Source organism: Aphelocoma coerulescens, chromosome 4 (assembly GCF_041296385.1).
Source record: "Aphelocoma coerulescens isolate FSJ_1873_10779 chromosome 4, UR_Acoe_1.0, whole genome shotgun sequence".
NCBI classification, from domain to species: Eukaryota; Metazoa; Chordata; class Aves; order Passeriformes; family Corvidae; genus Aphelocoma; species Aphelocoma coerulescens.
The window spans coordinates 70,439,457-70,462,931 of NC_091017.1; the positions used below are offsets into that span (position 1 = coordinate 70,439,457).

The 23,475-nt window shown below is 39.9% G+C and overlaps 1 protein-coding gene across 4 annotated transcripts in view; it reads right to left on the reverse strand.

The window, feature by feature from the left end:
- Positions 1-14,743: 14,743 nt before the first annotated feature.
- The window catches only part of FAM193A (family with sequence similarity 193 member A), a 78,366-nt gene continuing 69,634 nt past the window's right edge, over positions 14,744-23,475 (reverse strand). For all 4 annotated transcript variants that reach the window (XM_069014591.1, XM_069014590.1, XM_069014589.1 and 1 more), the window contains 3 exons: positions 22,038-22,881; positions 18,379-18,460; positions 14,744-15,638 (listed from right to left, as the gene is read on the reverse strand). In XM_069014591.1, coding sequence (XP_068870692.1) covers positions 15,545-15,638; positions 18,379-18,460; positions 22,038-22,881 — 1,020 coding nt within the window. In that variant the 3' untranslated portion in view covers positions 14,744-15,544. The remainder of the gene's footprint in view (positions 15,639-18,378; positions 18,461-22,037; positions 22,882-23,475) is intronic.

Consider the following 23,475-nt stretch of genomic DNA (forward strand, 5'->3'; position numbering starts at 1 on the left):
GAACTCCATGAACCTGGAGGTCTTTTCCAACCTTAATGATTCTCTCTAAGGGGTTTCACCATGCCAGTATCTGCCTGGGAGGGCAACAATGAAGGGTGCAAGCAATCCCAGAGAGCTATCCTGAAAGGCACCTTTTTTCACAAAAGTTATAGACAAGTCGATTAGTAGAGACACTCCCTGCTCAATCTGCTACTCATTAATGAAGATGAACTCGTTGAAGCTGTGGAAGTTGATCACAGCCTTGGCCACAGCAATCCTGAGGGTCATTTAAAGATCCTGAAAGAAGCGAGGTAGGTGGGTAGCAGAATAGAGATCTTGCACTTCAGAACAGTAGATCTACACTTGTGCAGGGAACTGGCAGGCAGGATCCCACTGGAGCTAAGGCAAAGGGACCTAGGAGGCCAGCTGATCTCCAAGAACAGCCACGTAAAGCAGAACAGACCGTCAGGACGTGCAGGAAGTCAAGCAAACGTGGCAGAGGGCCAGCTCCGCCCAAGGGGGAATTCCTGACTGAGCTCAAACACTAATAGGAAGTGTACAGGAGGTGGAAGTGGGGACAGGCTACTTAGGAGTATGGACACAATGCCTGAGCACGTAGGAAGGCAGGAAAATAAAAGCTTCTCTGGAGTGAAACATGGAAGCTGTGCAGAATGCAACAAAAAGTATTTCAGTAGCAAGGAAAACACTGATCCATGGGCAAAGAACACAAATAACCCCACCAAGGTATAAAACATCTACCTGGCTGGGAAAGTGCTCTCAGATCTCCCTGAGGGTAGGGGCAGAGTCTATGCAAGTGCAGCATGACCTGAAGTAGAGAAAAACTGGATTAGGGGCCACTTCAGCCAAGGAAGCATCACAAAAGGTAGCAAGAGGCTGGACTAGATGGCCTGCAGAGGTCCCTTCTAACCTGAATTAGTCATGATTAAAATTCCGAGGGATCACCATTAACTCTTTGGCTATCCAAAGAAAAAACAAGGTAGAAGCGTCATCTCAGTCTATCATCTTAACCACAACTATGCCAAAGCCAAAAAGCTGCTATATTTCAAGACAGAAGACATAACAGTGCATACCCAAAATGGTGATTTTAATTTCACTAACAGTTCTTATCCATATACACTACTCTGTCAGATGCTGACATCTCTAGAGTTATGTTTTCAGACACCAGTATCTTGGGTGAGAACAAGATGGGGCCAAACATAGTGCTGCCCTCTAAATCGGATCAGAAAAGCTGATAGCATCATTGCTTCCCCCATTACCAAGGAGTTGACATCAGAGATTTGATGGCTGAAATGTAATCCTATAATACTCTAATAAAGTCCCCAAGCACTTAGAGCATGTCAAAGCAGCCATTAGAGCAAAATAGAGGGGGAAAAGCCCCTACAGGGGCACCTTCCAGTGGAGCATAGTAACAGCCAATTAGAAGAAAAAGTACAGACAGGTATATTAGCTGTGTGAAGACAACAAACCAGACAAATATTATGAAAATAAGTAAAACGTCAGTATATTATCAGGTCTCTGTAAAGATCCCTTCACTGAACTATCAGCCAGGCAAGTTCTTTTACATGTTTCAAATTCATGGTTACCTTGCAAACACAGAAAGCCACTGTTTTAATTATGATTTTTAAATAAAGCAAGGTCAAGCACTATGGCAAGACTGCTGCAACAATCAAACACCAACTACACACTTATTCCCAGAGCTACAGCAGGAGGGAGCTGAGCAGTAACAGTCTGTGCCTCTGGACAATAAAGCTTTTGAAGTTCAAGTCTTTTTCAGACCCTTCTTAGAAGCTGAAACATTCTCAGCTGAGCACATGCACTCATAGATGTTTGCTTTAACGAACTGAAAGTGTCAACTTCCCATTGGTGCGTCAGATGGACTTTTTCTCAAGCAGTGGAAACAATTGTCTAGGCAGGACTTGCGTGGGGCTGCAGACACCACCGAGCTGCTAAAGTACCTTTTATAATAAATTTGAAACTAGGAGGAGAGACCATTCATTCTTTACCTCTGAATCAGGAAGTCCATTCATTCAAGCAATCACCAGCTCCTGTAGCAAAATACATAACATTCACACCATCTCCACCACTCCTCCTCCGGATGTTAACTCACAAAAAGCCACTCAGAGGCTTCCTCAAGCCCACCTGGAAAACGAGCAGGGGCTTTTTGCAGATGTAGTTTATGGTACTCTAAGGTCAACAGCTAACTTCAGTTAGGGAAAGCCCATTGCCATTTATTTATTATTTCCTTAATACAACTTACACAGAGTGAGTAGGTTATAAAGGGAAAGGCGTGCCACAGCTATGATGCAGCCAAAATGAAACAAGGCTCCCCATCAACAAGCCAGCCTGAGACAGTATTAACAAACGAATCACATCACATGCCAGGTTAATACAATATTCCACCACAAACAATCACTACTGCTGTAATGCCTACACCGCTATTGTCACATAGTGGAAAAATCTGCCACAAGAACATGATCTCTAGGCTGATGTAAGGCAGGTGCTTCACAATGGCAATGCTGTTTCTTTTCACTTTGAAACTCTTGAAATGCATGGGTTAATCCCCACTCCTTCCCCAGAACTTCCTTAGAAGTCATAAATAAGCTTTCTGTCTCTATCGGGAAAAACAGAGACATGAAAGATGAGTCTAAAGGCTAGAAAGTAAATTAACAATAATAACAAATAGAAGGCAAATTTATTACAACCGATAAATCAATTAACAGATTGCCCAGACATGCTCCACTCTCTGTCCTAAAAGGTTTTCAAGGCCAAACCAGATAAAGACTGGAGTAACCTGATGCCATCTCAAAGCTGATCCTGCTTAGAGCAGGAGGTTGGACTGGAGAATTTCCCAAGTTCCTTTTGCCCTGAATTATTGTTTTGTATTCCTGCTACACAGCCTTTCCTTTCTGGGTTTAGCCTCTGACTAAAGAGACAATTTCTTCAAGCCTGGCGACACAGACATGTTCACATACAGCCTTCAGAACTAAAACTCCCCTTGCAGGCTTCCCAGCCTTAAAGTATTCAAGTGAGAAAGTTATTAACCCTCCAGCCCAGTAAAATCAAACCATCAGTTCTACGATCACCTATTGCCAGGTGGTGCAGCAGCTTTGAGAGCACAACAGCAAGCTGGGCAACAGCCCTTGAAACAACACAGAGAGGTGCTAGAGAGTATCGAGAAGGAGGGCCAGGCTGTAACACATGTGTGCTAGACTTCACTACCCTGCCAGATTTCAGGGCTCACTAGAAACCACAATCCCCGTGAAGTTTGCAGCCCACACTTCATGTCTGTTGTTGGGCTGATGTACCAGCACAGCAAGCAGGGCAGCAGCAGGTGGCATCTTGCAACTGGTGTGGCCTCAGCCCATCTCCTTGAAGTGTCAAACTAGACTGAGTCAGACAGAATCAAAATTTGAAAGAAAAGCCAAAAACCTCTGCAAAATGCCAGTTTTCTGATTAATGGTGGCTAGCCCTCCACTGGGTGCAGACCTTCCCTGACTGCCACCTCGTGTCTTCTGAAAGCACTGCCAGTGGGAGCAGGATGTTGCACTAGGACTTTTTCTCTAGAGCTATCAGTCTTTACTCTGATTAACCACCACAGGAAGCAGTGCAATTAAAATTTAAGCCAAACTTGTAAAACGAATCTCTGATACCTGTTTTTTTCTATCAGTTCCTGTTTAGCAGCACCCCAGGCTAACTGCCGTAATGAGTTGGAACTCTCTTTGAGGACCCATTGGTTGTCACATTTCTTTTGACAAGAATAATATTAAACTACATCTGCACCTTTATTGTTACATGAAAGTTCACCACCTTTTTTCTTTTTTTCTGGAGAGTGCAGCTAAATTCTGCTCAAAAACCTCCTCTGTCCTTTGCGGTATGTCCACTGAAACACCACACATGGCATACCAGGGACAAAGAACTGGAAATTACTTAAAATTTGGATAATGTTTAAGATATTCCTGATGCTGATCCCTAAACATCTAGTATTGGCAATGGAAAACAGCAGTGGAGGATTACAGTGAACAAAAAACAGGAAGTTTTTTGGCCACAAAGCACAAATTTCTGTACTGGCCACACCACTCTCACTTATAGGCAGAGCATTTCCTTTCCTGGGTGGCTTCTCCAACAAGGGACTGCCAGAATGCCACCATAAAAGTGAGCAGGAGTGTTTTAGTGACTCATCCTAGAGGAAAAGCAGGCCATAACTTCCACACTCCAAAAGAACAAGAACCACACAAATTATTTGTGTTTCCAACCAGTGAAATTTGGATGTAGCATGTTTTGAAAGCTGGGCTTTCAAAGTAACCAAGCTTCTGCCTTGGTTACACAGAAAAAGGCAACCAAATTGCACCTAGGTGAACATTACCCTGAAAAGGCACTTTAATCTTTCAGGTTAAACTTTGGGTCTCATCACCACTAAAAATAGTTACCCCTTTTACAATCCTGGCAAAGTCCACTTTAGCTGAAACACAGCAACTGATATGACTGATGATCTGCATAGATAATGGCAACTCTTAAGTGATACAAAAGTACCACACACTCCTTACAAAAATCTAGCATCCGATATCCTGTCTTGTAGGTTATAAGGAAGATTATTTTCTCACCTGAAGACCAAGACATGGGAAAGCTGGTTATTTTTTTTTCCAGACAATGTCAAATTTCATAGTGAATTCTCATTAAACAGCTTTAAGAGGCAACTTTTCATTCTATCAGAAGTTATCCCACCAGACCAAGATGCTTGAACATACTCGGCCAAGCTCTCCACATATACCTGTTGTCCTTCCTCTGTATTTGCACAGCAGATAATTTCAGCTCCCTCTACACTTCTCAGCAGGAAATGGCATGTAGTACCTCAATTAGCTGAACCCATTCTGAGCTGATCATTGGAAATTAGCTCACTCCCATGCAAATAAGTACATCTGCTATGAGACAAGGATCCTCACTCAATGCAAAACTTGCTGTTGCTGATGAAAGCTCTCAGTTTCTTTCTGTCAGCAAAAGTAAAGTGAACCAAGTAAGTCATGTGCTTTCCTGGAAATTAATTTCTAGTGGGTAGAAACCATTGCAATTCTACACAGTCCACAATCACTGCTGCAGATCACATTTATACCATAGCTGAACTACTTGAGGTCTTTCATATTTAGAGTTCTTAAGCATTCAACGTGTAAGCCAGATAATTAACTTCCTCATACCTTGGACGGTGATACTGCACCAGGTAGCCAGTCCATGCAATACTGACCTCAAAATGCAACCTACACCATTAATTAGCATTTAATGTTTCCATCACCTCACTTATTAAATGTTTCTGCTAAACTTCTATACAGCACCTTTCAGATGAAAATTCCCTCCATCAGCCTGTTCCATGATCTAAAGACCAAACACCCTTCAGGGGTATAAAAAGTATTTAGCAACAACTGCCGTATTTTAGAAGTACAAAAGTGATACCCAGTTTTAGGGTCACTCCACAGTTCTTACTCCCACCAAGAAATGTGGTCATGTAGGATGGAAAACAGCAACCACATTAATCTGATATGGTAAAACAAGACTGCTTTACTTAAGCCTGGAGCAAGAGGCGAGATCAATCCATAGAAAACTGACTACTAAGGGTTTGGACTGCAATCTGGCCACAGCACGTGAGGTACATGCTTCTTGATTTATGAGAATTTACCAAAAGAGACTACTACAGACCAGGAAATCCACAGCTCCTATCCATCCCAGTGACTGCCTCCTCCAGCAGAGGACATGCTGTTATTGTGACAGGAATGAATGAGGTAAGACAGAAACACCAGACCCCTTCTCTTTCTCTCATCCAATGCTGTTTAGAGAACAATGAGGAGTTTTACTTTGCTCTGACCCCATGGAGGTTACTCACAACATGTCTGACTACAGCACAGGGTAGTCTGTCACTTTTCAATGATGCCACTGTTCACACATGGGAAGAAACGCTACAGCACTATGCTGGCACTTCAAGCATGCATCAAGTAACACTTTAACTGAACAAATGAAGCCCCATAGTTTTAACTCTGAAGTTCTGCTGTTAAAAAGCCTGAGGAGAACATTACTGCTTACACAACCCAATCACTCCTCAGGTATTTCCAGGCAACCTCAGCCACAAGGTCTGTAGGAGCAAGAAGATTGATGTGATGATCTGGGAGGTGGTGAGAGTAAATGGACGAGGAAGAGAACATGCAGTGCAAAAATCACCACAAAGCAAGAGGATAATGCTTCACAGTGCTCCTCCTCTCTTTTATCCAGCGACAGTTCTTTTCTAAATCCTCATGACATAAGACAGGCTTGTAATTCAGCCATAGACTTAAGTCTCTGAATGTCAGTGTTCAGTTTCCAGCTCTGTTTCAAAGGTGCACTGAGCTGGGGTAGCTCTGAGGCAAAGCTGTTTCAGCTCTGTGCTGACGCTTCTTCTGTAAAATGGAGTCAATCTGTGTTTGCACTATGTCTTTCCTGCCTCACCTATTCCTGTTATACATCAATGTGGGACACCAATGCCAGCCTGAAGACATCTTTACCACAGTTCAGATCCTCATCAATAATCCTCCTAGGGAAGACCAATTCTCAGTGCAGTGATGAGTTATTGGATTGCAAGGACCACAGTAAACCAGAAATACTGTCAGCTGGTTAGGGCAAAAACCATTTAAGAAAGTAGTTAAATTAGAGTTCTTCCCCAAAAGTAAGTAACACATTTCCAAAGAGTCAAAGACACAAAACCTTGTATAAAAATTTACATCAATCTTTTCTACATGCTTTACAAAACAAGTTAAAATGCAAAAAGGAATTGCAAAAAACCTTATGATGAAGAAAACAAAATCTTTTTTTTTTTAAGCTACTTTGAAGTAGCTATTTTTTTCCTTCTTCATTTACCCTCAGCTACCTAATTTCAGTTTTCATACAACACCTGAAGCTGTGCAGAGCACAATACATGAAATGGCACATCTTTTTAAGTTTAGGCCTATGAAACACTACAACACACACAAAAAAAAATTAAAGAGGAAGTAAGTCATCTCTATGCAATGTTTAAGCCTTATGCAGTTAAAACAATGTTACCTTTAAGACCAAAACTGTTTTAGATCATTACACATTAAAACAGGGTATCAATATTTACACACGTAACTGAAGTAACATGCTTGTTTTTCATACTTATGCTGCATTATTCTCCTGCAATCCAATACACAAAATGCATTCCAGGCTATACCCAAAAGAATTAGGTTTTGTGGTGATGGTTTTTTTTTCCTCACAGTCATTTCAAAACACTATCACTTCCACAATTTCTCAACCAGCTGCACTGTTTCCTTATTGGGCGATTTTTGTTTGGGTGATTCTGTATTACAGCAACATTCAAGCTTGCTTAAGTTGCCAACAGCTAAACATTATGAAGTGTCAATTGACATCAAAACCAAATCCAAAGTAGAGATGATAATCTCCCAGTCTAAATACGTAAGAGGTGCTAGGTTCACTCTTTTAAAAGACACTGTGCAATAAACAAGGTCAGCCAGCCAGCCTGGAGACTGTGATCTGCAACTGTATTTGGGATCCAACTGGTTTTAATAAATGCTTCACCCACATCATCAGATCAAGTCATGCTGATACATTGCTGGTATGAGAAAAGGGAACTGGCAGCAGGTCATGCCAGACCTTCTCTCTCCCTACACCACATCATTTAAAGGATTCCAACGCAAAGACAAACATACCTTTGTATGGAAATGACTTCAATATTTTAGGACTTCTCTTCCATGTTTATTCCATTTGCATGCATCATACAGATTAGCATGTCCTAGTCCAAGGCACTGCCTAAGTCTACTGCCAGGGCCTAATCCTTTCAAGTCCCTGACTCCTACGCCTAAGATGTTCCAAGGCACGTAGTGATGACACTCCTGTTGCACAAGTGTAGATTAGTGTCCAAAAAGGCATCTGCATGAGGAAAGAGAAAAAAAAAATAAATCAGGCTCTACTGGTTAACTGTGACAAAAACAAGACACAAAGTTCAGACCACATGAGAACAAGCCAACTCTCTCCAGCAACTCAACTCTGACCAGTCTGGATTGACCAATTGTTAAGATGGGCTAAAAATGGATTTCAGAAGAGCAGTTACAGTAATGCTCACAATTGGTGGTCTCGGAGTGAACTGAAATTAAGAAATATCTTGGAAGAGATTAACAGTCCTGATGTGGCAAGATGACTGACCTGCTTAACTCCTGCATTTCCACTTACCTCCCTATCTAGCATTACAACCCCAGCTGCAGCCCTGCAGCAAATTTAATAAACATCTGAAACATCTTACAACTTTATGCATGTATTTACATAACTCTTTCACTATCTGTTATGCTTCTTTACCACTTAAAAAAACAGCAAAAGACAGTATGGAAAAGCTGAGTGATGTACTTAAAACCTTCTCTGGCAGGCTGTTCAATGAATTATTTTGCTTCATGTCAAACAAAAGCTCTAAGTAAGAATAAGGAGCATCACATAACAGACTTAAGCCTTTTACCTCATAATTCTATTCTTACCTGTACAGTTTATTAAGCCAGCTCCTCCCACAATTACACTTGAATACTGCAGGCAGTCTCAGAATTTTTTATTACTATTATTATTTTAATACTCCACCCCCCCAGTCAATACACAATTTCATGCCTTTTGACTCAAGGAGCGTAACTCACGATACAGAAAGGATAGGATTTTCTGCAAGACTGCCTTCAGAAAGCTTCCCCACCTGGGGAAATATGCAAGTATGACCAATGTCAATGACAAAAAGGCTCACAAGGCAGCTGGGGAGAATGAATAAAAGAAAGAATTTCACTTTAGACCACAAAATGGCTTGGGCAAGTGACATGCACCACAATTACATTACTGAAAAGGTTCATTAATTCTTCAAATGGACTTTTCAAACATGAACTCAGAGTCTAAGAAGGAATGAGACATCACCTTTAAAAGCTTTTAAGATAGATTGATGGCAGAAAAAGGAAAAGGTAGAAGGCCCATATATGATAAATGCCAGCAAACTGCATTCTCATTTCGCTCTTCAAATGGAAAAGTTTTTTTACTTGCTAACTAGAAGACAAAGACTTTATCTGCAGACTGTTACAGAAAGTAAGAGTATACCCAATTAAGAAATCTCAGAGGTGACCTTCCATTAAAGGATAAAGGCGACATGTTGCCATGTTAGGTACTAGGGTATCAGGGCACTCTTCCCCTCTCACTTTCAAATACTTCTAGCCATCACATCTTTCAGTCAGCCAGACTACACAACTGTGGCTCTGCTTCCAGCCTTGAAATTTCACTCCCAACAGCAAAGAGCTCATAGCCTGATACAAATAACATATATAAGTGAAGAGGCTTAGAACTTGGCTTTCCCTGTTACTGTTAAGAGTGCCCCAAGAGGGCCTCTCTTGCAAGCCAGTTATATCTAATTTGCCCTCAACTTAATACAAAACAAACCATCCAAAAAACCATGAAAACCTCAATTTAACTGCCTTTAGCAATACTGTGGAATTTATTTAGTGGTCAAGCAATAGTTGGACAAAAACCGGTACCAGGTCTTGAAGACAGACTGTATAAGACAAGTATGTATGGTCAAATATCTGACTTCAAGTGACTTGATTCCTGTGTTTTTTCCCTCTTGGTAAAAGAGGGCTTTGCTGTTTATACATTTCCAGCTGAACCACTCTCCCATGAGCTGACACAGATGAGTGGATTGAAGCATGAAGTCTGTTGAAGCAACAGCAGGCAGCAATACACTCATCTGGTCTGATGAGTTTGGCATTACAGCTTTACTACTCTAAACCCCTGGATTCAAATCTTGTATTTCAGTCACAAGCAAAACAACCTTGTATATCATTATGTTGCTTGCATGCAACTCCCTCGCTCCCCCAAAACCAGCACAAGCCATTGTAGCAACTTGATTTGAGTGAACAGGTTGTTTAAGGGAAACCAGAATGGGACAAGTCCAGACATCTTTCCTTTGGAAAAATCAAACTTGTGTAAGCTGGTTGAGTGACATCCTTGGTGTAGAAGGCATGCTAGTTTATGCAGTATCAGTGACAATCATTTGTGAGTATATCAGTATAGATTTTTATTTATTCTTCCATTTAATACTATGTGTCTCTTTCTTCACATATATTGCACCTGCCCACTGCCTCATCTCTTCATTGATAGCAAGCTGGATGTAAGTACTATTTACAGCAAAAACATTACCTTGTCATGTGTTCCTCACCAGTCAATGAATATGAAATTTTCAGCTTATGGGTATTACAGCACTGTCCGAGATCTTCGTTTTACTTTTCTGTTCAGCTTCCAGAATAAAATGGTAAAAGTAAGGGAGGTTAAGAGTTGATATGAGATTCCTGAACGCTCCTCGCTGTCAGAGAGTTTGACTTCGGGCAATTTCTAGAAAACAAGTGTCCAGTAGATCCCTCTTGACACACTGCATCTATGCAGATCTGTGGACTGCTGTACTTCTGCGATACAGACAAACTGGAAGGAAAAATTAGGTTAAAGAAACATCCTCTCCTCTCCTGGCAACTCTGTCCAAGGAGCCATTAACAACACAAAAAAAGACTGCTTATTTCTTGTGAAAGAGCAAGGTTAAAGGCTATGGACCTGTGATTCAGGTGAGATCCCGCTTCAAGCCACTCTAAAATGAGACATTCAAACTAGTAGGTTTAATAACAATATTTTAGAAGAACCTATCAGAGAAGACACAATCAATACAACTCCTTTGGGTTTTCACAGAGATAGAAACTGGACACCATCTGTTTTAAAATCTCATTTATACTTATCTCTATAAGCAAACCAGTAAAAAACTCAGAAGTAGTTACAGGAAAACGTAGGTTTACCTGGCATGTTTTTCAACAGTATATGTAGATCCAGAGTGCATCAGTAAGTTTCTTTCACATCTCTAAGCACTGAGCTAGGAGAGGCCCAACTCTCCTAAAAGCAGCAGCAAAGCTGAAACCAAATACAGACCTGTGAAGAACAGAAATGAGGCCCACCTCCCCCCCCCCCCCCAAAAAAAAAGGGCTGGCATTGCTACTTCTTTGTTCAGTGGGGAAAACAGAAGAGAAAAATATCTCCCTTTCAAGTGATGTTCACTTACATCAGGTGCTTGTAGCAGCAGTAAAAACCACAATATTTTTATGCTTAACATTTTCAGTAAATGACAAACAGGGTAACAACTGACAAATAAGTTGTTGGCCAGTAGGAAGGCACTTAAAATCTGGAAAACTGGAATTCTTCTTAGAAGTCTTTTCTGGTGGGCAGGAAGAAGAAAGGAGACATCTCAAATCAACACTTCTGTGACTTCACTTCAGAGAACTCCCCTGTCAAAGGTTTGTGTCTTCAGATTTCCTGGAGGTTTAAATAGAAAGAGCCAAAGACAACAAAGATACTACACTCCTAATCTTGCTCAGATGTTACAACAGAGCAAGTAGGGGTTTTGTTTCAGTGTTTTGGTTTTTTTTTTTTTTGCTTCTGCAATTGCAAGTGGCACACCTTCATTTGTACTGGGAGATGTGTGAAATTGTGAGTATTAGTGTAAACATATACTCCAGTAACCATTAAATTTCTCCATTATAATACAACAGAATCCATACTAAAGTGAAGGAAAACTAATCTTTCTCTGGAACAGAAGGCAACTTGCAAAGCCTTTTTGAACAGCAGTGAGCACAATAAACACCTACACACTTAACAGTCACTATATGAATTCATTTTTAACACATGAAATCTTCTTTTTAGCCTCTGGTAAGATCTGTGTTGCCAGCATGCTGAACCTCAGCTACACAGTTTTAGGCACCAATGATGCCACACCAAAAAGACATCCTGAAGATTTCTGAACTCTCAGCTACATTACCTCAGGAAGCAGCAGCAGTGAATGCCAATCAGAAATAAGACATCCCTGTTTAAGAGTTGTCTTAGAGCATCCAAAATCAACACTGTTCAAGATACACACATTTTGTGCAGTTATGCCCTCTTCTGTCAAGTAAATGCATGGCAGTACCACACCCTCAGATCCAGCAGCAGCACTGGTATCAGCAGAAAGGCATAAAATAGATATGCCACCAGCCACCTCCAGAACTTAAGATACCCATCTTTCATACAGTTTAACATGAGTAAAGAATAGGGGCATAAACTACACTACAGCTATCAAAGTTGGAATTATTTCCCCTTCCAAGTCTCATGAGAACTCTTAACTTACTCAGTCATAATATATTATTTACAGAGGTCACCTCTACTCAAAGTTAGCTTGAAATGTATTTTATCTGAACTACACAAATACCAATAAGGAACATTTATGCTTCCAATAAGTTGTACCTCAACAGACTTCACATAGCTACTTACTTAATTTAGGCATTAAGAAACAAGCTCATAATTCAGCAAATCCTTAATAAAACCACTTAATGAATGGAGTAACAGTAGCTAACTAATTTGCCCAAGGCCACAAAGTGCTAGAATTGAAGCCAGTACTTTTCATAGACTCATGGAATCATTTAGGTTGGAAAAGACCTCAGAGATCATCAAGTCCAACCTTGATCCAATCACTGTCATATTACCACTAAACCATGTTCCCAAGTGCCACACGCACGCATTTTTTTAATACTTCCAGGGATGGTAATTCCACCATCTCCTTCATAGCCTGTTTCAATGCCTGACCACCCTTTCAGTGAATAAATTTTTCCTAGCATTGAACCTAAACCTCCCCTGGTGCAACTTGAGGCTATTACCTCTTATCATGCCACTGGTTACCTGGGAGAAGAGACCAAGCCCCACCTGACTACAACCCCCCTTCAAATCTCCCAGACTAAACCACGTTTATCTTCACTTAATTATGAAATTATCATAAAAAAGTATGATTTCCCTTTAACTTCTTGTCGAGGTACACAACAGCAGATCCATGGAGACTCATTCTTGGCGCTTTCTGTTTAGAGAGTGGGAGCACATTACTTGTACAAATATACCACAATGGAGCACATGGCACATAGCTTTGAATGATATTACAAATACATACATACATACATTCCTCAAACACAAAAAGTACTACTTCTGTTGTCTGAAGCCAGGATTTCAAAATAAAAAGCAGTCATATTCATGTATCACTCTTTAAACTGCTTTGTTAGTAGAGAATAAAGCCAACCTTCTTACCCAATTCCTAGTGAAAACAAATGCTATGAGTTTTCTAGCACCATTAGAAGTCTCAGTACCTTCAAAGCATTCCAACTCTAGAGAAGGTGTGATCTGCACCAATATTTACCCATGTGACATCAAAAAGATTTCCCAACCCAGGTCTCAATTTCTTGAGATCCTTGATGACATGCACTGCCATTCTGTGTTATGGTTTAGAACTGAAGAAGTCTGAGAAGCTGGGTTTCACACATGCATCCAGCTTCCGCCGTTTTACCAGGAATTTTTTCCCCAGCCACTGTTCCACATGAGGAGTCTCTCCAGTAATGCTATACATATATAACTCAGATCTAACTCAGGCTGCAACATATGCGAGCCTCCATGATTCCAAGGAACAAAGTTCATTCCTTTCCACTATGTTTCAAGAGCACATAGTTTTGTAGTTTTGCTGGGACAGCTGGTGCTGAGTGGCATGGATATTACCTTTTAGGTTTGAGCTGCTATTCTTCTAGCACAAGCAAACAAATCCATTGACAAACACTACACCGACAAAAAAAGTGAGTCTAAGCTATTAATTCCTTCCTCAACTTTAATCTGAACAAGAATAACAGATGTCCCTTTTATGTCCCTGAACTATATTTTGGAAACAGGTATTGTTCTCAAAATCTCCCCTGCAAGAGGAGACTAAGGGCTCATTTACCTGCAATGTCTGGGTATTAGGTGAGCAACTATATTCTGTACCAGGAGCACACACTGGGATAGGAGCTCCAGAACAAGAAAGAAGGATGTGAAGTTGTAGGTATTTCAGTGGTCTGCGGCCAACCCAATCCTGCTACATCCGTGCCTCACAGGGGACATGAAAGCAATCATTTGTTAAACCCTCCCAAGTCCAAAGCTGAGTGTAATTACACTGTGTCTTCCAATTCAGTCCCAAGCCCAGGGGGTGGTTCATAGAAAAATATGTGCTAACAAGTAGAAGAAAGAAAACTGTGGAACAGTTCTGGGAAAGGACATTAATGGGCTTTGAAGCTGTATTGTACTTTTAAATATGTGCTGAGTGGAAGATCAGTTTTCCTAAAAAAAAAAAAAAAAAAGGAAGACTGTCTTACAATTTGGGTATGATCATCTGATCATCTAGAAGTAAAAAAGCTTCTGCTGTCTCTGTTCTGAAGAGAGTATCAGAAAACTTCTACAAGTGTGCTACCTTTACACAGCTCAAACTCCTAAATCACCCATATTTTCTCTCACTAGGCATACTCTGGAACTGTTATGGAACTGTAAACCATTACTATATTGTTAACCATTTACCTGAGAGCAGCATTGAACCTATATACTTCACTTCTACACTGACATTAAAATGGAAATTTTTGTATTACCTTGTTTCTCACAATTATCCACTGAAATAGAAACATTACAGTAATTCACAGAAACTTAGTTCCAGCATTGAGAAGGAGTCTTTCTTGCTCTAGCAGATAGTTTTTCCTACCATGTGAGCTGGCAAATAGAGAATATATTAAAGTTGATAAGGCTTCACTGACCAATTTTGACACAAGCTGAAATTCAGTTTACAAAATTTTTTTGTATATTTCGTTCTTCCCTTTCCCCACCCAAGCAGAAAAAAGCAAGACACAAGTCATCTGCCATACTAATGTATTCCATCTTTCAAAAAGAAAGACATGATTTTAATATCACTTAACAATATGTTAAAAAAGTAGCCAGTTAGGCTTCAGTGTTAATACAATTATACACTCTATAACAGATTTGATAGTGTGAGTACTGTTCTTTTTTAAATTTTCTCATTCTGCAAGTATTCTTACACAAGCTGGCTACAAGTCAGGAAGAAAAAAATCAAAACACAAATAGCGTAACTTGTACACTCTTAAACAGTAGATTGTGAAAGAACTGAGGGAATACTTGTCCCATAAGAGCCTCTTTTTCATGAAGTCCTGTCAGGAGAATTCTGGAGCAGATGAAAGCACAACTGACTAGGTCCATTCCTTTGTCAGGAGTCAGAATGACAAAACATAGCTAGATGCAGAAGTGACAGGAGCCACTGCAGATGATGCAACCTAGTATTTTGGCCTCCACCCAAGCCTAAGCAATTTAAAGTCTCTGAGGCCAAGGCATTCAGAAGGAGATGGAAAAGAGCTATTGTTCCAACTCCAACGGCATACAGCTACAATCAAGTAAGTCTCACTCACAGACTACAAGCACACAAGCTAACAAATTCAGGTAGAAAGTGGCAATTTTTCAGTCCGCAAGAATTATCAGGCCAAAGGGTTCAGTGCAGATCCACACAGCACTGGGGACAAGGCAAGGCAGCACTGGCTCAAGACCAGATAAGCTCTCAGCACAGCAGGACAGGTAAGTGGAGTTGTCATTCATTGATTCCTGCAGGGTTCCCTCCCCATATTGTGTCATTTCAATGTGCAGCAAAGGTGGTTTTTTTTAAGCTAAAATTGGACCAGTTGATGGAAAGTCTCTGCCTTGTCTGTCTGGCAGAATCCAAGCAGAATCTGAAAAGAAAAAAAGCAATAAAGTGAAACCAATATACTTAAAATAAAACCACGGGTGTTATCCCTCTATTGGAGAGTAGCTCTCATTCAGAAAGATAAAACCTCTTAACAAAACCATACATTAAAAAAAAAAATCACTTGTCCATTACTTTTAACACTGCATTATCACGACTAAGTGAAGGAGGCAGCAAAGAATGCTGCACATTCAGCAGCACAGAATGTTGAATGTTAACTAGGAACAGAAATGGCATTGCTGTATTCACCAAAAGTTCTGAAAGGGTAAGAATGAGTGGTAGATGGTGTGCAAAGCAACATCAGTAATGGCATGGGACACTGCTGCTTCTCTTCTTAATACAGCAAAGTTGCATTGGAGACAAAGACCTAGGAAAATAAGGTCTCTTTATAGTACAGCAGATAAGTAGCCCACATGCCTGGAAGAAACACCTCTAGAACAAAAACCCTCTTATTTGCTTTCACTGACCACAGTTTATGCAATAACTGTGGAAAAGGCTGCCACATGCAGGCTTTTCAGGGACTGTTAATCTGTGCTGAAGAACTTTATCAAGGCAAGGTGTAGCTTGTTTAGGCTAAAGGCTGCATGACTGCATCACAGCAGTGCAAACCTCTCTCTGGAAGGTTACAATGCTTCTGTAACAACTGAAAGCGAAAAAAGGGCGACAGACAGAAGGAGCACAATAAAACAGGTACAGTGGAAGGTTACAATCAGACTTATTTTGTTCTTTCGGTGCTAAAGTTAGAAGCAGCATGCAATATTAATCATGATGTCAGGGTGTAATTAAAGTACCCATCTATTACACCACTACAAAGCAGGAAGAAAAGATGATGAATGAACTATGAGTAAAAAATATGAATTCAGTAGGCCTGTGCAGTTCACTGCCATGGAGGGTTACTAAAACAAGCCAAGCTACTAGCCTTCCAAGTATTATGCTGGGAATTATCAAATGGTAGAGAACCTAGGCATTAAAGGTGCCTTAATGGCATTAAGTAGCTGTTTTTCCTCCTCTAAAACAGCACCTATCAGGGCTTTTCAGACACCTTTTCTAAACAGGCATATATATAAAAAAAGAGACAGTTGCACACTCTTCCTAACAGATGACAGCAAAGGAGTACATTCTGCCAATTACTGAATGGATTACTAAACTGCATGCTTTAAAGTGCTAACTCTTCATTTGGAATCACATTTGTCAAGTTCATCTCCAGAATTCAACTGCACCTCTACAAATATAAGACACTGTTTCATTCATCCCATTGAGAGTAAATAACTGATGAACGTAACTTTTCTATTTACTGCAGATACTGCAAACTTGAAGGAAGCTAAGAATATTCCATAACAAAGGCTTATGCTATAGCAACACTAGCAGTATCTAACACATGCCACATTTCACCTGTAAAACCTACATTTTGATTAAAAAAAAATCCTTTAATTGGCACCACTCAAAAAATAATTTTTGAGACTAGAGACCGTGTACCTGTGACAATTTCATTGTCTTGCACATTGTAACTCCATAAATAATCAGATATATGCATTTTGTAGCAATAATAAGCAGCAGGTGTACTCAGTTCTTGGCAAGACCCACACACACATTACATCCCTGTGAAAACTATATAAATTTAGAAAAGAAATACATACTGAAAGCCCTTTCTTGAAACAAATGGCTTGTGTTGCTTTGTGACATACTACTGCTGAGTCCTAAGTTATGTAATTGCTGGAAACTGAGTTACTTGTAATATTTCAGATTTGGCTAACATAATGAAAGGCTCACTACATGTATTCATGGGGCACTAGCACAACCAGACACCACTGAAGAACAAATTTGAACAGATTTCTGTACTGTGGAAGAACATGTGCTACGCTATTTAAACACAAGCTCATATTTGAGGAATACAGAGGTAACTAATATCACAGAATATTCTGAGTTGGAAGGGACCCATAAGGATCATCGAGTCCAACTCTCAATATGATGCACAAATCCTAAAATCAACCAAAAAGCACAGAAGAAAAACCTTTCACAAGCACAAGTCTGTATTATTCTTTTATTGTCGCTGTAGTAGGTCAGGTTGAATGGGGCTTTGAGCAACTTGTTCTAGTAGAGGGTGTCCCTAACCAAGGGGGGGTTAGGACAAGATGGTCTTTTAACGTTCCTTCCAATCCAAACCATTCTATGATTGTAGGATAAGAATCTCCTCTTAAAGACTGGCATAAGCTACTATCCCACAGTTATACACCTCTACTTCATGTGCAATATAAAATTCCCAACTAACAGTTTCTGTAAACAAGGAAGAAAACAAAATAAACAGACCTTTCTGAAGTATCTGTCTGCAAACTTATACCTAATAGCTTTTTTTTTTAAACACTAATCAGTATTTGGCCTGTGTGGATAATAGAAGAAATATTCACAACAACTTTGCTTATAAATAATGGTAATTGAGAATATTCTGAAGGCCTTGATGAGAACCTGGGGGACACACAGATAATTCTGGTGCTCACTTCTGAATATGTGCTATTCAGCTATGAGCTGTGCCCACAGATCACAGCTCTGGTGATTGTTACAGTGTTCAGAATGTCAGCTGTAACAGGATTTGCTTTGTTACAACACAGGCTTTTCTGCCAGGAGTTAGTTATTAAATTGTGGGTTGGTGTTGTTTTTCCTTGTTTTACAACCATGACATATGGAAAGAAGCAACAACAGCTTTATGTACAGGGATTACAGCACTTTACCTTTTAAAATACTCCACTTCTCGTTCTGTTTCATCCATTTCCACGCTGTCTAGATCAATGTCTTTGGGTAGAAACACATCATCTACAAAGGAAAAATGATGACATTGTGTTAGATTCCAAGGGGAAGGGGGAAGGAGAGAGGAAGAAGCTGCATTAAAGATGTCTTTGGAGAACTGACTGAACCGTGTAGACTATTCATTATTCATATTTACACTGAATTAATATACACTTATAATTAAAAAGGCATTTCTTAAAAACCCTATACTAGTATCTCTGCCCAGACTTGAAGGAGTTACACTGGTAAAAAGGAAGAGATGAATCAACAGTAAACTTCCTGATTGCATGGGCAGCAAAAGATACCATAAACCTGAAATACACATAAGAGTAGCCAATATACAGAGGGCTTGATGAATCAGATAGCTGTTGAATGCCTGAAATTTTTTGGTCTTACTACTAAAAAGGTAGTTCTAGAAATATTTTTAAAACAGTATTTATAAAGAAAAATACTTTTAAACTTCTGGGTTGTAGAGCTGCTGTACGCCCTCTGAGACATGATGATCAGGCTGTGTCTGCAGAAGTTTGTCATGATAGTAACCACTAGACTTGCTTAAAAAATCCCAACCCAAATATTAGCACATTAACATATGACTTGAATTGCACGGCCTCAGCTACCACAAAGAAGTCACCATAGAGCCTGTTGGTATATTGTACTGCCTTGGGGTGACTTCATGATGTTGTATCCCATATCGCTGTTCTATGCCCAGAAATTAATTTTGTGCCTTTCTATACCTTTAAACTGAGCCTGAGAGGGGAGAGAGAAAAAAAACTGAGCAAACTCTTCAAAGCAGTTTGCAGTTTGTTTTCATGTTTCAAGGACACGCAGAGATACAGACTCCTCTCTGCGTTCTGCTGCAGCGAGAGAGAGGAGCGGCAGGAAGTACTGCTTGCTTTCCAGCCAGCTTTCGGCCACTTTTTCTCCGGAGAGAGACAGAGTTGAACTTTTGTTTTCCTGGGACTTTGATTTTTTCCCTTTTTCTCTGCTGGACTGTTTTCAACATCAGAACACATCGGGAGTTTTTCCACCGAAGTGGAGGCCCTGGAGGTGGGTCCGTCACAACCCCGCTCCAAGGCAGGGGAGAAAGGCTACCTACAGAAGGACTCTGAAATTTTCCCAAGTTTTCTCTCCACAGTGAGAGGGTTTTATTATTTAGCATTATTATCCTCTTCCCATGTGTTTGTTAAATAAATAGTTTTATCTCTTTCACTTTCCTTCGAGGGAAATTTATTTTTTCCCAAACCTGGTGGGGGAGGGGTGGTTGTAACCTGCCTTCTATCAGAGGATATTTTCCTCCAAATTTGTCCAAACCAGCACGTATCTCAGCATATGGTTCTCTTTGGTACTTTAAAAAGAAACGCATCAGAAAGCACACGTTTTTGTAGAAACAAATTTGAACGTATTCCTCTTGAAGTTTCCCCTCTCACTACATATACACTGCAATCTCATTCCTGAAGCAGCTCTACAATACATTCCAAAAAATGGGTGAGACAAAGAAAGTAACCAAAACCAACAAATACACACCTGGACTCCAGAATCCTTGAGATTAGGAGAACAGACAACTCATGGTAAAGACACTTAAGGTAGTTTAAAAGTTGCATATATTTGCCATTCAACTTACTTCTGAAGAAGCAGAAAGCCCTACAAACACTCCTAGAGTTCTTCAGCCTCTTTATAACAAGTTAAAATACTCTGCCAGAAGAAATTTCTTTAAGAAACAGAGATTTCACCAAAAGCAGTAATATTCACTGCTTTAACACTTCATTTTAAAACTTAGCTAAAACCCCCTAGCTTTGTTTCCCTCTTTTCATGTTCTCTCAATTACCCTAGTTCTACTTGTTTTTTTCTTAGTTCAACTTCTGTGTCTTTGCTAATTTTTTACATCAACCCTATATCTTAAAAAAATTACAACTACATGAAAAATCATGTATTACAGTATCTTTCTTGTAGCTCTCAAGTCAGAATTACTTAAAGTAAAAATCCAGTCCCAACTCTACAGAGAACAGCACAACTTTTTCTTGATAAATTTAGAAACACGTCCCTGTATTTTTTCACACTTGAACATTAACTTTTGGAAATTGTAAGTATACCTGACTAAAGCAGGAGAAAAAAAATGGTGGAGGCAGGGAAGAGGACAAGATGCAGGAAGGTACCTGCATTCTCCTACAGTAAACACCCCTCACCAGCTCCCTTTTCCATATTTTCTCTTTCAAATGTCTCCAGTCTTCTTTTTCTGCTCCCAGTTCTAGAGTTCTGTCTTGCTTCAATCACTGGAGTACGTTCTTCATGATAAATTAAAAGAGCCAAAGCCCGAACACCACAACAGAGTATGCACAAAAGCTAAGATATCAGAGAAAATGGTTCCCTACTGTATTGCTGCTCGACTGATGTAGAATGGAAACATCAGGCATCAGATTTAAGAACAAAGATAGTGGGCTCACCCAACCCAACAATGAAATCACTAAAAAAAACCCCTTAGCACTTCCAGCAACCAGGAATTAGGTTTACATTTTTGTAACAAAGCTTAACAAATCTAAGTATTTTGAAACACTGGCAGAGACTGCCAAGGCATGAAGGTCTATCTTGTGCTTACCAGTCAGAACAGCAGCGTGATTTGGCGTACATTGAATTTATGCAACATTACCACTCAGCTACCAGGTAATCCCAGGGGAATGACCAGGTGCTCTGAGCAGACAAGTGTCCATTAAAAAACTGCCATCCCAACTGGTAGTCCCAGTAGGGATCAAGGATGTGCAGGAATAAAGAGGTGCCGGAGAACAGCAGTTTGACTGTTGTGCTGACAAAGCCAAGGGGCCAGAACTGCACACACTTTTCAGCCCTGGTATTAATTGTTGGATATGTTCAGGCAAACAAAAAGTAAGTTGGAAATAATTTTATTCAAGTGCAACTTATTTAAGTCAATCTTCTATGGTTTTATTATTTCTATCTGAGAAATAAAAAAACGCTGTTTACTAGAACGAGCTAGTATGGAGAACACACTCAACTTGATCAACTAATTAACATCCCACTGCAACTTTTCACTCCGGCAAACAAAAAATAGTAAATTATTTTTTTGTATTCATTTACTTAGCTGTTAATGTAATTAATATAAGAAAGGAATTATTTCCACTCAAAAAAATGCGTATTTATGCATGAATGACCATTCTTTGACTGCAGAATCCTCTTACTTCCCTTGCCTAAACACCAACTTCATACTATACTCTTAATGCTGTATAAGAAACAATCTTGCTTTTAAAGAAATTCAAAATGGATTTCAGCATACTATTGAATTAAATGATGTATTTATTTTAAGCAAGGAAAAAAAAAAGCCAGCTCCTGGAAAGTCTAACTGACAAAACCCCCTACAAAACCTACAGCACATGCTTGTTCGTTTATTTTTGAAAGCATCCTACACCTCTTTACTAGAACACTATCCATCTCTTAATTGTTGTAATTCTGATGACTTGAGTTTTCCTGGCACCAGTTTTTCAGTTTCTCTAATTTACACTGGCAGGAATGCCTAAAGATAAAGATGTCAGACTTCTGGAATTAAATGGTAGCAACAGAAAATAACCCAAGTTCTTCAACTTTTTTACACACTTACCAATGGAACTGTTGACTTTGTCCCCTTTTTTCTTCTTGTTTTTCTTGTTCTTGCCTTTTGGTTGAGGAGAATCTGCAAGTATTAGCTTATTATTTTGCTGCTGTTCACTTGGTGATGGGGATTCACTTGTTACAGGTGCTTTCTCTTCCTTTACATGGTTCAACTGTTTTTTGTTGTTATTGTTTAATTTCTTCTCATCTTTTTTAGGTTCTGCAAGTGTTGGGAGCTCTGCTGCTTTTGCTTTGGATTCTATTTGGTTTCTGGTTTTAGTCTGAATCTCAGCTGCTTTGGGGGATTCAGCAGGCTTTTTCACTTGTTCAACACACTGTTTGTTCATCTGTTTTAGCTTCTGTTTGCTGTTTCCTTCTTTATGTTGATGCATAATATCAAGCAGAAAAGAGAGGGGCTCATGCTGCTTTACACTGCCCTCTTTCTGATAAAGCAGCTTTGAGTCTCTAGTGTTTACAGCACTGGACAGTTCACAGCCCGTCTCTAGAACTGGCCTCTGTTCTGTGTGATTCACATGTCTTGACAGTGAACCAGCTGAGGTTTCCATCTTTTCTGATTGCTCAAGGGTACCATTCTGAATGTCTTCAGGTGCGTTTGGGATAGGTTCCTTCACTGCCTGGCAGTTCCTAGTGAGCAGGTCCACCTTCGGACAGTCCTTACTTGTTCGCTCTTTCTTCTTTTTCTTTACAGCCCTCAACTGCTGAAGCTCTTGGAGTCGTTGTAATTCCTGTTTCAGTCTCTCTTCTTCCTCTTCCTCACGCCGCCTCTGCTCCTCAAGCAACTGGTGATGCTCCCTCTCCCTGGCTTCAGCTTCAAGTCGAGCTTTTTCCTCAAGCTGCAAAGTAGTAATAGGTTTATTGAAAGTGACAAATATCTTGGAAATTTAAGAGTCTTAGGGATTATTACTACTTTTCTTTATGAACGTTGTGAATCCTAGGATGTGAACATATGAACATACTTAATCTGTAAGTCTGCAGAGCAAGCAAATGAGTATACAAAGGCTGCCCTTTTAAATACATTACAATCCTTTTTCACATTTTCTGTGTTTCTGTAACTCATTTGACTGTTGTTAATACCAGCTGTTGATCTTTTCTTCACTACTGCTAAGCCTAACACTGTCAAAGTTTTCTATTTGCACAAAACACTCAGTTTCTTTCTCAAAGACTGTGTGTATTACTAAGGTAACTCAGGGTTGTATCATTTACCTGTTCTCTTGCTTTGGTAGCAGAGTTGCTCTGTTTCAGAGTTCAGGAATGTTAGGAAGAACAATCATTAAAAACATTCTGCACCAAAATACTAAGCAATTAATAATTACATCAGAAAATGTCAAAAATTCTAAGGATGGCAGTTTTCTACTGTCAGCCATTAGTTCATTAACCAAAACAAAGTCACAAGGGATTTTTGCCAGCCATTGCTGCCAATGCCTAAA